A 14,209-nucleotide genomic window follows, 5' to 3' on the forward strand; every position below is an offset into this window, starting at 1 on the left:
ATGCTTCCAGCTCAACTTTCTACTTCCCAGCTCAGTGCTTTTCAAGGGCCAGCATGTCAAAATGGGTCAATAACTGCCCTAGTCACAGCTTTGTGGACGGTTTTGTTTTGGGAGAACAGCTCACAGCCTCCACAAATAAACTGGATCTGATTAGCTCAGAGGCAAGCAGTGCAGGAGCAGCTGCAGGCTGTATCTGCTGAGTGGAGATTTCCTCACCCAAAGATTGCTGACAGATGCTATTGAGTAAAACACACTGCTGGCTTTCAACACAAGTCAGAAGGAAGTCCATGCAAGAGCAACCATAGGCAGGACATTTGTCCTTTAGGATAGTGCTATATGTACTGACAGGCTCCACGGGCATGTGCCCCACCCTTTTGTCTCACGGGAATCTCTCATTAGGGAGATTATATGTTACAGCTCAAGGGCATAAAGTAGAACAGGGATGGCTTCACAGAGCCCAGTTCCAAAGAGAAATGGGCCAGACTTCACAACCTGGCCCATCCAGAAGTGTCACAGTCCTGCTCACGTTGGAATACCTTTCTGAAGTGAAATACCTTTCTGAAGAGATAGATGAATCCTGAAGCAGCTAATAAACTTTATAGAAAACAGAAGCTGAGAAGCACGGAAGTGAAATCAGATCCAGCTGGGATTTGCTGCAGCATCAGAATACAAAAGCTCTGTGCTTCTGTTCCTCAAGTGCTGTCTCTTCTTACTGTGGGCCTTGAAATAGTCCTTCCCAGTATTTTGCTTCCTGGGGTAGAGCCATAATTGGTTTTTGATGCACAAGATGTTTGCTGCTTATGTTTGTACCCTGCTGACTTACTCTGCTACACCCCTTTACACACAGACCTGCAGCTCTAGCACTTGGCCTCCAACATTTTCAGTGTGGTTTAGACTGGAGCTGCTCTGTAGCCTCACCCAAAGGGAAATAAGAGTCCTTATGAGCCAAGAGATGGACACAGTGTCTCACAGTGAGTATAACAAGGTCTTTATTAAACAAGACCAAGTAAAGAAAGCACATACCAAGTGAACAAGCAGAAACAATGAGCTCTGTGCAGCTCTTCAGGGTCTCTGTCAGGAAAGGGTAGTGATCCTCCAGAACAGACCTGGAGAAGATGGCATCCATACCAGAAGCAAAGTCCTCTGCTCTGGCTGAACAGAGAAGTACTTGTGTCCAGGAGACACGGCCAGCAGCAGCTCCACACAAGCCACCCAGCACTAAATAAAATCCAGGGAAGGGCCTTATAAACCCTGTCTTCCCAAATATGGTGTGTGGATATGTGAAGGGACTTGGAAGTCCTAGAAGGAATCCAGGTGGGGTGCCTGCAGCAGTAACAAATGTGTCTGTTCCCTGGGTCTGGTTCATCTCAGCTCATCTCTGATACGGATGCATTGAGGCAGATTTTATATTTGTTTTTATGCCACTCGGCATTTTTCCTGCAGAGAGAAAAAGGAAAAAGCAGTACAAAATCAGTAATATGACAGGACATTTGCTCAGGAGCACACAAGACTCACAACAACTCTGTCAAGGCTTTTTCAGTTCCACTCCAGGCTCATTTGCTACAGAACCTTCCAGCTTCTGACCTACCCAATCAATCTCTTGCACAAATTGGCATCTTTCTCTACTGACAAATCTCCTTGACAATTCCTGTGTCCCCCTGCTATCCCATTCAATTCTATTCTTTTTTCATCCTCAGCAATCTTTCTCTTTGTCAGGAGGCTCCTGCCAGATGTGTTAGACTTAGTCTCATAGAAGTTGCTGGCAGCAGCACACACAGAAGAACCCAGACTGTGTCCAGTTCCATTTCAGAGGGTCTCAGCAGCCCTTTCCCTGTAGCATTATTTATAGTCAGGATGTATATATAAATTACTAAGCCTCTCTCAGATTTCGTAATTTCTTGTAGCCACATCCACCTCTTGGGCATTATTACTCTCTGCTGATACCAATCTCACATGGGAGTGTGTTCAAAGACATCTTACTAGCAGCTTACAGTAAGTGAAGAGTGTTAGACAAAACTGAGATGATCTGAAAAATAAACAATGATTAAAGAGCAGCACAGAGGGATATTCAAAAAACACTCCTTCAGTGTCTTCAAACTGAACCAGAAAAAAAATAATAACTTCTGAAAGTTAAAATTATAGTGCATCAGGATGAGAAAAGATTTGATAAGCAAAAGCCTAAACCAATAAAGATTATTAAACTTTCTCAAACATATCCATAGTGGGTCACTGCCAGCAATGAATGGACTGAAAGATATCTAACAGTAACTGATAGATACTAACAATCAGGAGACAAATACTGTTAGATATCACCCTAAAAGCAACAGTGACCCAAACTGTATGGTTAACCCACATCTGAGACACTGTGAGTGGTTGTGGTGTTCCCAGTCTTGAGAGCAACCAGAAAAAGTGCATGTAAGAGTGAAAAGGATGATCCAAGTTATAATTTTCACATAAAGTCATATTAAGGAGAATAGGACTTAGCTAAGGGAAAAACACCTAAAAATAGGTAAAGGAAGGAGACATGACAGATTTCCAAAACATGAAAACTAGTATGCAGGAGGTAACTGAGGAATGATTATTCACCATTTCTCACAACATGGGTAAAAAAAGAAAAATGCAATAAAATTATCAAGGAAAATATTCAAACATCAAAAAGATTTTAAGCAAAATGTGATAAAGCTGTGGGACATACTGCCATAGGTGTTGTAGAAATCAAAACTGAAATTCAATCAGGAGCTGCAAAAATTAATGACTCCTGGACCAAATGGTATCAAACCAAACTCTGGCTTAAAATCCCTAAAAAGCAACTGTGGTAAAGATAAACTTTGTTCTTGAATTTTTTCAGCCTCAGCTATGGACACTATCAAAAGCAGAATAGTGAGACTGACCTTTGCCCAAGCCCACTGTAGCTGCCCTCATCAAGAGGTACTGTCCCCATCACACAGGCTGGCCAAGTGCTCTCCTTACCAGCGCACTCTGCTAGGCCTGCAGAAGTGACTGTCTGCCTAGCCTGGATACAGTATCTCTGGGTATTCAGCCAGGAATCACAGGAGGTCTTCCTTGTTACCAAATTACAGTGGAAATTACTTTCTAACTCTTACATAAATACATATTTAACTTAGGATCAATACTGTTGCTCAAGTACACATCTGAACAACAATCATTATATACAGGCAAGAAAACATCAATTAGGATATAGGATATCCTAAACTGCAATTAACATAAACATTCTGACAATACAGGGTTAGCCTGCAGGTCCCCCAGGCCAACCCCATTCCTGACAGCAGAGGATTTTTAAGTAGGAATACCAGAATAGGGCAAGCCTGCAGTGATATCCCTGCAGAATACCTATTCTGCTTCTAACATATTGTGCCTCAGGGCCAAGGAATCAGAGCTGGTATCCTCAGGATTAGATGTTGACTGATTTTTCATCCAGAAGTCTATTTATTTACTTCTTTTTCCATCTCATATAAACATTATCTGCCTATCACACACTAGGCAATGTGCTCTACAGTGTAATTATTTAGTATTCAGAAAAGTATCTCCCTTTCATTCTAATCTACAAGCCCACATTTTGATTGGTGCATTTTCAGCAATCCTCCTGTATCATGGGAGGCAAATGAGGCCTCCTGCAAATGAGGCAAATCATTCCTCATTTGCCTGCTGTATATAATTTGGGATTTTATATGCTTCCAGTTTCTTCTCCCTAGCCCAAAGCTATGCCCACTAGCACAGGAGATATCAGAACTGCCCATAATATTGCAGATGTGGGTACCCAATGGATTTACAGAATAGCCTAAAGATATCCTGTTTCTCTGTTCCTTTTCTAGAAATTCCTAGCATTTGGCTTGCATTTCTGCCCCATCTGAATACCCAATTATTGTCTTTACAGAACTCTTCTATCATGGATGTATTTCACAAATACAAGCAACTAGGTTAGAGTCCAGGTGCTGGATGTGTAGTCAAATTTCTATGCCTATGTATTTCACTTTATAGTCAATGCAAGTGTCATCTACTGCTGTTAAGCAAAGTCACTTTGTACAGGAAATCCTTCTACCTTTTTACAGAAAACTTTCTTTTCTTACCTTAAATAACTCATTATCATCAAACTTTTCCACTTTATTACCTACCCACAACTTAAATTTCACAGGAAAACCCCCAGTATCCCTGAAAACTACACTGTGATCTCTCTCCATATTGATTCCTATGTTCATTCACTAAGTCTATTATTAAAACAGTATTGCAGTGGGAGTTAAGAAGTTAAGAAGTTGAAGCTGGTTGGCTGGGATCCACCTCACCCTCTGAGCCAATTCTAAACAGGTATTACTCCTCTATTATAACCTGACTCATATCATTAAGGCCCAAAAGGAACCTCATACTTAGTCACATCTAAAAGGTGACTGGGGAAGAATCTCTACATCTGCATTTGTCTTTCCTAGTCCCTGGGTTTCAACTGATCTCAGATATGGAACTTTACCTGGCTGCCCTGCTGGTGCCATCTGCACTCCTGCCAGTATTGGCTGCTGCTGAGCTGGTGCACCTGTCATTGGGACCTGCTGCATGCCTGAAGCACCTGCAATGATGGCACCAGCTCCTGGCTGGCCTGACTGGACAGATGCCCCAGAGCCTGGGGGTCTCCTGTTTGACAGCCCTTTCCCAAAGGCCACAGCTGCTACCAGGGCATTGGTATCTGCAGGGTTGAAGGTCTGCTTGTTCTGTCGTAAACCTGTAAAAAAATGAAGTTAGTTTGGAAGTTATTTTTAGACTCGGCAATCAGGTCTAAAAAGTAGCATAGCTGGTCCTGAATTTACTTTTCTGCTACTTTAGTGCATGCAATAGAGATGAGTTTCTTACAGGCTGTCCTACAAGAGCCTCAGCAAGGTCAAAGAAGCTGCAAAATCAATGGACGCTGGTGATCCAAGAGCTTTTTCACTGAGAGCAGGGCATAATCTGCTCGTGGAAGGAGGACAGAGTGACCTAACCCCTCCATGCCCTTAAGAAGCTGCCACTAAAGGCTATTGCATGCTGAATCCTATGGCAAGTAACACTGTGAATCAGACAAACAATAGCAACATCTCCTTTTGGAAGCTCATAAGCAAGGGGTGTCTGCAAGTTTTTTTGCCACACATGTGCTCAGTTATACTGTTATTCCCAGATAGTAGACAGAACCTGTGCTCAGGTCCTGGGTCAAACATGAGAGTAAAAACAATGCCACTGCCTTTATGACAAGTGTGTGGCACTCTCAGGAATAGTGAACACCACAACCAGAAAAGGTTGGCCATGAGCCTGAAGCACCCATTATCTAGACAGGATCACACAAGAGCCTGCCAACATGGGGACTCCTTCAGAACATAGCTAAAGGGTTTCTCATTCACTGCTGCTGCATTTTCACAGCTATTTTTATTAATTAAAGTTGATTGGGAAATCTTCTTGGTAGATACTTATCACCTCCTCAAAGGTGGATGTGTCAAAGGGCTGGGGTGACCTTCACATTGCACCCCACAGGCTCCCTTCTCAAATTAGGGGGCTCCAGGACAGCCAATCTTGCATCTTCTGGAGTGTTTTCATTTGTGCTGCTCAACTGTGTTTCCCATACTTCAGGTTCTCCAATATACCTATTTTGCCTCTACTCTCTCAAATCTGCTGCTTAAACCCCACACCCCACTTCCACCTCAGTGACATACCTCCACTTTCAGATTCACGCTCCTCCTTATTGATTTTCTCCAGCAAATTTGAGCACATTTTGTTCAGACTTTGGATCTGTTTCTGCAAAATAAAAACTGTCAGAAACTGCCAGGATACCTCCAACTCAGTACAAATCAGCAAGACAAATGAACAAGCTTTCCTTTCCCCAGATCCATGTAACCAAATATAAGTGTTTTGGTAGCTGAGCTTAGAGTGCCCAGTGCTAATGCAGGAGGGCACTGTGGAGATGGGACAGCCTTCGCCTCTGACTGGCTGGAGGGCACCTCCTGTGAACAACCAGAGAGCTGGATACCCTTGTGAAACTGTGGAGGAAACCAAACCTCAGCTACGGTCAGCTGGAGAAACCTCAGACAGGAAAGGACACAGAAGAAAAAGAAAACTGTCAAATGGAAGGGTGGAAGAAGCAGTTAAAAGGCATCTCGTGCCCTAGGGGTAAGAGGCAGAAGTATCAAACCCTTCTTTACCTACCTGTGCTGCATCAGGGCTGATTCGAGCTGCATCTGTGATCAGCTGCTTCTCCTGCTCCTCCACCTCAGGGTCGGGCTTAGTTCGAAGGTGGTCGGGCACCACTTCATGGCTGAACACCGGCACACGCCCCTCTGTCTGCCTCTGCAACGGGGCACAAACCTCACTCAGAGCCTCTCCCTCCAGCCCAGCACCAGGCAGCTCCAGACCAGGGCACAGGCCATGGTGCTGAACAAGGCTACAGGGAAAGCCTTGATCTGGGGAGCCTTAGGAAGTTTCAACAACTTGTCTAGGAATTTGCACTGTGCCTGTTTAGTAACAGCAACGTATTTATTAACAGCAACACCTCCTGTAAAGTGTATCCAGTGCAAGTGTTTGTAGGTGAAAACCCCACAGCAAAGCAGCTCTCAGCCAGAAGTACTTCTTGGCCTTTCTGATACTCAAGGGACGTGTCTTACCATGATCTCCTCATCGCGGTCTGGAGACAGCACTAGCGGGATGATCACCTGGTTCCGCAGCAGCGGCGTCTTCTCGTGCTTTAGCACTTTATTCAAGGTGTTCAGCTGTCCTGAGAGCAATGCAAAGCTGTCCAGAACTGAAGGCCTGGAAAAGCAAATAAAGAAGACAGAACATGGAAAGGGGATGTCACATAGAGCTTTTCTCTCTTCTTCACTCAAATGGCTGAGGAGTGAGGAAACAACACTGTCAGTCCTCAAATCATCTGCTCCGGACAGTAAGCAGTAAAACCTAGGCTGAATATGGAGTTGTGGACAAACCCCAGTCCTAACTGGAAAAGGCTCAAATGCAGCAAATACCTCAGGGACATTACAAGCAGTACCACTGAAAGTGGCAGTTGTGTGGGATTTCAGTAATACACACAGAAGCACTTTCCTTTCACCACCTCTCCCAGTGAAACTCTGGAGCAAGGTCTAAGAAACAATTTCATTCCAAAGCACTACAGTCAGGACAGACAACATTTATAGCTTGGCTATCCAGACTAAGAAACAATGAAGCTAAACAACTGATAATCTTTTCAAGGAGTTTCTCTCCAGCTTAGTCTGTGCTGGATTCATCAACTCTCCTGCCTTCTGCAACATTAACTATAAATGTTAACTTGTCTGTGAAACTTTGCTGCAGTGGCAGACACTAAGATTACCATATAGCTTATTAAGCTATGCTCCATATTCTCCAGGAAGAGAATGCCATCTTGCAAGGCTCTCAAACTGCAGTAAAGCAGAATCAGCAAAACACAAAAGCTCAGTTTATATCAGAGCCACAAAAAGCCAGAAGAGGTCAAGAAATGCAGAAAGAACCATTCCTCATTTTATAATGTATGTGGGTCTCTAAGGTCTTTCATCTGAGAACTTCTACTCACTGCAGATGCAAGTCTAGTTCCCATAAAATGTCTGGATTAAAAGGTGTTAGTGTGACTCTAATTACTCTACAGCATGAAGCCAATGGTTTTCAACTGGTTTTCTTGCAGAAGACGTGTAATGGTTCCTCCAGCACAAAGGTGAAAAGAAAATTGAAACCTATGGACAAGAAGCTAATGTTTTTTAATTAATCCTTTGAGCCAAGTCTGAAGAGCTCTGGCAGTGATCAACAGTGAGACACTTTACCATGTGAGTCGATCATACTCATTCTCCAGCTTGTAGATAAAACTGACCAAGGAGTTCTTCAGGTCGGCCACCTGACTGATGAGTGCCTCCAGGGTCAGCTCCAGCTGCTTCTCCTCTCTCTAAAAAAAGGCAAGACAGACAAGGGAAGAGAACAAAGACATTGTGAATCCACACCCATGCATCCATGATCCAATCTATCCTACAGGCAGCCTCCTTTTCAGAGAAAGCAGAGGCATTGGAGATAAAAATCCCATTATTTCACACTGATCCCTTTCCCTTGGGTCAGACTCCTTAGGCAAGAGACTTGTGCCTGAGACAAATGCTTGGCCAGCTGTCCTGTTAAAGATCTGGATGAGTGTCTGAAGACATCACTTGCACCTACTTTTCACCAGATCAGGCAAAGTCATCAAAACTAGCTCACCTTTGTAAGTCACTTAAGCTAATCCAGATCAAAGTAAGCATTCCCTTAGCCTTTTCTGAAGCAGTTGTGGGTGCTGTGATGCCTTCATCCAAAACAGTCTTTGCAAAATGAGTATTGGGACCGTGGACTACTGAAGACTCCAGTTTGTGTCATTCTTTACTTTCTGCCCATGTGACACTTTCAGCTGCCAAGGAAACTGGCAGCTCCTCCTGGCACTGCCCTCCTGTGACAGACTGGCACTGTACCCACACACACCCCTCACCTCCTGCCTTTTGCTGGGATTATATAGTTTAAGAAATCTTCCCCACTGACATCCCCTTCCGGGTGAGGGAGGATGGTGACAGACAATGTGTCAAGACTGGCGATGTGTTGCTGAAGACATCAAGGCATGTCCTTGACTCTTGCAAAATCCCTCTAAACTCTTATCTACTCTAACTTACTCATGCTACAGTGTTGTGCAAAATATAATTAAAGTCCCAGCCCTAAGGAACTGCTCGTGTAAATTGAGAACAGTACAATAATCCATGAGGAGGGTGGGACACAGCAATCAAATAATAGAAAGGGAATACCGATTGGAGAAGCAGATAGAGTGACTCACACCGTTGGCGTGCTTGCTATTGGGTTTGTTGTTGCTCCGTTTAAATACACTGGCCCAGTGTAAGCTTCATGGAGAGATTATCAGGCACCTTCCATGTTCATGAGAACACAACATTATTCTATTTTATTTGTACTCTGACAAGTCGGTAATCACTGATGGGACTTCATTTCACTTTAACAACCTTAAAACAAACAGCTGAATCAACCTTATTAAAATTTGATCCCCAGTCCATGGAGTGGACTCATGAACAGATTGCTGCTGGCTGTTCCACCTAGAGATAAAAGCACTCTCCTTCATCTTGCGATGGGACTAGTCAGTTCCTGTCCAATGAAGAAATGTGCCTGCAACAGTTTGTGTGCCCTGTGTTTGTGCAAGGAGGTTAACTACTGCCTGTGTTACAGGCTGGGCTGGCAGCCAGTGTTTTACTGCAGAGGTGCCAGGCTGTGCACCCACGGCCATTCCCCTGGCCCCCTGCCTGTGCTGATCCAAGAAGCCCTCAGGAGGATGAATGAATCCCCATTGCACAAGGAGCACTCTCACGGCAGCAGGGCACTCCAAGCCTCCTTCCCCAGGCTCTTCCCAAAGCCATCAGGAGCTGGAAGCAGATGCAAACTGTGCAATAAGCACACAGTAAGATTGGCCAGCGATTCCAAGGAATGCTGTGCTTCTCCAAGAGGACACTTTGAGGAGTTTGTTAGCAATGTTACATTGGCCCGAGGTAGTAAAGGTAGGGCTTATGGTTTTTTTTGATCTCCATATCAGAAGTACCTCCTGATATGGAGGCAAAAAAAACCAAATCCAAAACCTGAGAGGTAAAGGTGAAATTTAGAGTAGGTAAAAGTAAAACAATGCAGGCGGCAAAACAAAGTAGAAAAAAAAAATCCTGACTGGCAAAATAAAGGGGGAAAAAACCCCATGACTTTCTGTATACAACGACATTATCTGAGCTGATAACGTTGTAACTCTACAAGATCTCAGGATTATCTGAGGGTAACCCATGAAAACATCTGCCCAATCCTGGAAAGGCAGTCAAAGAAGTAAAAGCAACCACAGGAGTTATTAGGAAAGCAACAGAAACTAAGCATCATTATGTCACCACATAAATACATCCCTCCTTTACATCTCGAATACTACATGTCACTCTTGTACCCTCAACTGCAAAGGAATAGAGTAGGAATATGTACTGATAAAGGCAACGAGGATGATGAATATTCATAGTTAAAAAAAAAACCAACAAACCCAAAACAAAACAAAACTTGAAAAAAAAAACAAACTGTGAAAAAGCAGTAAAAGACTAGTATGACTAAGTGGCTGAAACAAGGAGAGACAATGTAACAAGCTCTATAAACGAAGAATAGCAGGACAAGCTGTTTTCACTTTCTTTTCAAGCGGGACAGCCAGAACATCTGTATGAGGCCAGCCAGCTGCGCTTTCAAACAAACCAAAGGAGGTGGATCTTTACAGCCTGTCAACCTGCCCTTAATGCTCTTTTCTTTGGACAGTGCGGATGCCACAAATTCACAGCATTTCATAATTAGGTTCTTTTCCCATTAACAACGTTTCATTCAAGCGGGTCGGGGGCACTCAGCCGCACACACGCTCGCCCCACAATCGTGCAGCAGCAAGGGGCTGTGCACAGCAGAGCACCGCACCGGCTGCTCGGGGACGCGCTCGCCACCCGCGCAGGCAGCCACAGCCCCGGCCCGGTCCGATCCCGCTCCCCCGGCCCTCACCTGCATGGCGGCGATAGCGGCGGCGATGGCGGCGGCGGCCCCGCCCCGTGGTCCCGGGAGAGCCGCACTTCCGGGGCGGGGCCGCGCGGACATGGCGGCGGCCGAGCGGCCCGACGGGGAGGTGGGTGCGGGCCGGGAGGGGGCTGGGGGAGCCGCGCCGAGCCGCGCCGAGCCGCGCCGCGCCGCGCCGCGCCGAGCCGAGCCGAGCCGCGCCGCGCCGCGCCGCGGGCGCAGGGGACACGGCCGCCATGGGGAGCAGTGGGGCCGGCGGCGCGGGGCCGGAGCAGCCCGGGGTGAGCGGCGGCGCGGGCGCTGTCCGGGGCTGCTCCGGGGGTGACCTGGGCCGCTGTGCTCCCGCCGCAGGTGGAGGAGGCAGGGCACGTGTTCCTCCTGATGAAGAAGGACTATCGCATCTCCCGCAACGTGCGGCTCGCCTGGGTGCTCAGCCGCCTGCACCAGGTCATCCGGGCCGTGCCCGAGCCCGAGCTGGTGAGTTGATGCTCAGGGCTGCACGGTGTCGCCGCCGCTGGTGCTGCACCACCCAGCAGCACCTGTACCCTGCAGGGCATTTGAGCCCCTTTGCTCTCTCTGAGCCTTCCTTTGGTGTGGCTTGATGTTCTCTCATGTTCCGTTTGCTTGTGCTGGCAGGTAAATTCAGAAAATGAGCTTGATGTTCTCAGCATCCTGCCTAACGGGTGGCAGCCAGACGAGCCGGTCCAGCCCAGGCCCTACCTCCTCGTGCCCTCTACACGGGTCACCTTCCTGGCCCGCCAGTACCGATTTGTGATTGAGCTTGATCTGAGCCCTTCCACGGGGATTGTGGTAAGAGCAGAAACTGCCTCTCTCGGGGGTGTTCTGCGTTGAAACAGAAACCCATTTCTATTTGCTGAGAAAAGGTTTATTGCTCTCAGTGTCAGTCTGAACTTTTGCAGAAGTCTTGCTTTTCCTGGGAGGGAGCCATGCTTTGCCCCTGGCTGGGAGCTTAATGTCAAGTCCTGCTTCTCCATTGGATGCTTAACGTGTGACTTCTGTTTACAGGAGTTGTCACTTTAATCCAGCTGCCATTGCAGAAGGATGTTTCCTGTTGGCTCTGTGCAGTGGGACAACCACCAGTGAGACTAAAGGTCCTAGGAGATGTAAAAGCTGTTCCCTTTCTCTGTTTCTGTAGGATGACTCAACGGGGGAGATAATTTTTGATGAAGTGTTTCATGCCCTTTCCCGATGCTTGGTGGGATTGTTGAGACCCTTTCGTATCCCCGGTTCAGACATTATCTACCAGCCAGAAATCTTTGTTACCATCCAGGTGTATTCCTCCATCATTGGCCTGCAGTCCCACCAGGTAAAGTTCAGGCCCTGCCTTGGCACGGCGTGAACAGCTCGCTGTGCTGTGCAGGTGTCCTGTGAGCACAAGGGAAATGGGGCAGGTGGCAGCTGGGCTCTGCTGTCTATTATACTGCAGGGTTGTCTCACTAAAACATGTGGCCTGGCATGATGCAGAAGTGTGTGTGAGCAACTTCTCCTTCTTGGGAAAGAAGCAGAGGTTTCTCTGGAGAATGCTGCCCTCAGGCAGGATCTTAGAATTGGGCCACAGGGAATATTTGCTTCATGTTGAATCAGTGCTTATTGTTGTTGTTCTTGTTTTGTTGTTTGGGGGTTGTTTTTGTTTTTAATTTCTGTTGATTAATTATTTTTGCCTGTTTTAATTAGCTTGAAGCATTCAAGAAGGGCTTGTATGACCAAAAGCTTGTTTCCCTATTCCAGCTCTGTAGCAGAGATAATTGCCTCTTCCTAAAACCTTGGTTCTTTTTGCACTGGTCTGAATATGCTTCTTCTTGCTGAAGGGAGCAGCCAACCCCAATATTGAGATTTATCAGTGAGGTTTTACTTGTGTTGTGGCAGGTCTGTTTAATAAATTTGAGTCTGGTTTATGGGGCCAGTGTTGTTTTTGGAGTTCGTCCTTGATCTCTTCCACCTTACAGTATTTTCACATAACTTATGTGTTTATGGTGGTGTATTTCATCCCTTTGCTAATACCAGGGGAAGTGTGTGGTAACAGGAGGAGCCTGTTAGTCTGTGCTTGTTCCCTCCCTCCCCTTCCCCAGCCTAAGCCTCCCCCTCCCTGCCTAAGCCTTCTGCCAGGGTTTTGTTGTACCTGAGGAGTGTGGCCATCACTTTGGTCTGTTCTGAGGTGCTACTGGAGTAAGTGCTGCAGGAATTTGTCTATTTGCCATTGATGTTTCGTGTGTCATCTTGTGCAGCAGTCCTGCAGACCATCATGCTGTGCCTCAGTATCTCCCCTATTTACACTATATTGAGCACTCTGAAGTTGCTACATTTTTTTTCTTTGGACCTCTCTAAATTCCCACTTCGTATATGAGGCCATGAACTGTGATCTCCAGGAACAACTGGATAATTCTATTTCTTTTATGGAGGAAAAGGTGTATGTGTGTATGTGTTGCTCATCCAGGAAAGACTCTCTGTGGTGATCATTTATTTCTCCTGTGTCACTGTGAGGTCTTGCCCATATGAGGCTGAGGGATGTGGGTAACATGCAGCACCCCACCAATCTGCTGAGGTCTTTGTCTGCATGTTGTCTCTTTGTGTCTGGGTGTGGACAGGGATTGCCTGTACCAAGGTGACATCTGTAAACACAGGTGTCATGCCTGTCACCTTGGGGAGTTTCTGTGGTGGCAGGCTTACTCTGTCACATCACTCAGCTTCTTGTAATGTCCACTCTTATTGTTTGTTTATTTTAATTTGCTGTTCCCCTTGGAAGATAATTTGATCAGTCTATAGGTAAGGTAGATTAGAACAAACAGGCCTTCCTCAGAAGCATCAGACTACAGTTAATGGTTTTTAACAGTGATCCCACATCACTTTCTCCTAATAACTGATTATCCTGGAGAAAGTCAAATGAAGCAGAAGTTTCTTGCCCAAGAAGGAGATTCCCCAAAGTGTCACATAAGCATCTGCTGTGGCATGCAGAGCAATTGCCATGAGGTACCTCTGCTCACAGGCAGCTGCTTTTGAGCAGGAACAGAGAGGAGTGGCCTGTGCTGTACCTGTGCTTTGTCAGGGACGTGTTTGACCTTCACTGTGTAGAACTGTGTACCATCTTGGGGGCTGGTGCTATAAAACCTTAACTTGATGCCTGACATGTGTGTCCTTGGGCCAGGTACTGTTCCAGGGCTGTCAGCTGGATGAGACGAAGCGTGAGGCCTTTCTGCACCAAGTTTACACACAGCTCTGTGCCTTTGAAAACAAAGTGGCAGAGATGCTTCAGCAACAGTATGAACCCAAACCACAGGTAAGGAGGGCAGGGGTAGCTGGGCTCTCTTGGCTTCCTGGATATGTGCACTCTGAAACCCCTCTGAGGTGGGGTGGCAAGAGGAAAAGCAGCATAGGTGTGCAGAAGGATCAGCTAAGCAGTTGGTGAGATAATGTTGTGGGATCCAGCAATGAGACATGAACACTGAGGAAGCAGAACCATTAAGTGTTTAGAAGGACTGGTGAGGATGGTTACCTTCCCCAAAGTTAATGTGCTGTAAGACAGCCTGACTGTAGGTCATGGGAGAAATGGTAGGATGTGCTTTCTCTCTGAAGAAGGTGGAGGCAGAGGTGATTATGTCCATGTAATTAATCTATAAATAGCTGTGAATATGCC

General features: G+C 46.2%; 2 protein-coding genes across 6 annotated transcripts in view; one reads left to right on the forward strand and one right to left on the reverse strand.

Annotated features, from left to right (window-relative positions):
• Positions 1-966: 966 nt before the first annotated feature.
• Positions 967-10,645, reverse strand: MED8 (mediator complex subunit 8). Its single transcript, XM_054638848.2, has 7 exons — positions 10,546-10,645; positions 7,794-7,912; positions 6,633-6,777; positions 6,178-6,318; positions 5,688-5,769; positions 4,481-4,729; positions 967-1,437 (listed from the first exon to the last, which is right to left on the reverse strand). Exons 1-7 carry the CDS (start codon positions 10,636-10,638, stop codon positions 1,373-1,375), a joined length of 894 nt encoding a protein of 297 aa, XP_054494823.2. The 5' UTR covers positions 10,639-10,645; the 3' UTR covers positions 967-1,372.
• Positions 10,617-14,209, forward strand: part of SZT2 (SZT2 subunit of KICSTOR complex) — a 53,149-nt gene continuing 49,556 nt past the window's right edge. For all 5 annotated transcript variants that reach the window (XM_054638850.2, XM_077182400.1, XM_077182399.1 and 2 more), the window contains exons 1-5: positions 10,617-10,666; positions 10,909-11,034; positions 11,194-11,367; positions 11,714-11,884; positions 13,721-13,852. In XM_054638850.2, coding sequence (XP_054494825.2) covers positions 10,637-10,666; positions 10,909-11,034; positions 11,194-11,367; positions 11,714-11,884; positions 13,721-13,852 — 633 coding nt within the window. In that variant the 5' untranslated portion in view covers positions 10,617-10,636. The remainder of the gene's footprint in view (positions 10,667-10,908; positions 11,035-11,193; positions 11,368-11,713; positions 11,885-13,720; positions 13,853-14,209) is intronic.

This window comes from Agelaius phoeniceus, chromosome 8 (assembly GCF_051311805.1).
Source record: "Agelaius phoeniceus isolate bAgePho1 chromosome 8, bAgePho1.hap1, whole genome shotgun sequence".
NCBI classification, from domain to species: domain Eukaryota; kingdom Metazoa; phylum Chordata; class Aves; order Passeriformes; family Icteridae; genus Agelaius; species Agelaius phoeniceus.

Excerpts from the sequence above, each read along its gene's own strand:
- MED8 (XM_054638848.2), bottom strand. The coding sequence starts at position 10,638 with ATGTCCGCGCGGCCCCGCCCCGGAAGTGCGGCTCTCCCGGGACCACGG. Across the intron at positions 7,913-10,545 it reads CCGCTATCGCCGCCATGCAG|AGAGAGGAGAAGCAGCTGGA; the intron begins GTGAGGGCCGGG and ends GCCTTTTTTTAG. Across the intron at positions 1,438-4,480 it reads GGCACCAGCAGGGCAGCCAG|GAAAAATGCCGAGTGGCATA; the intron begins GTAAAGTTCCAT and ends TTCTCTCTGCAG.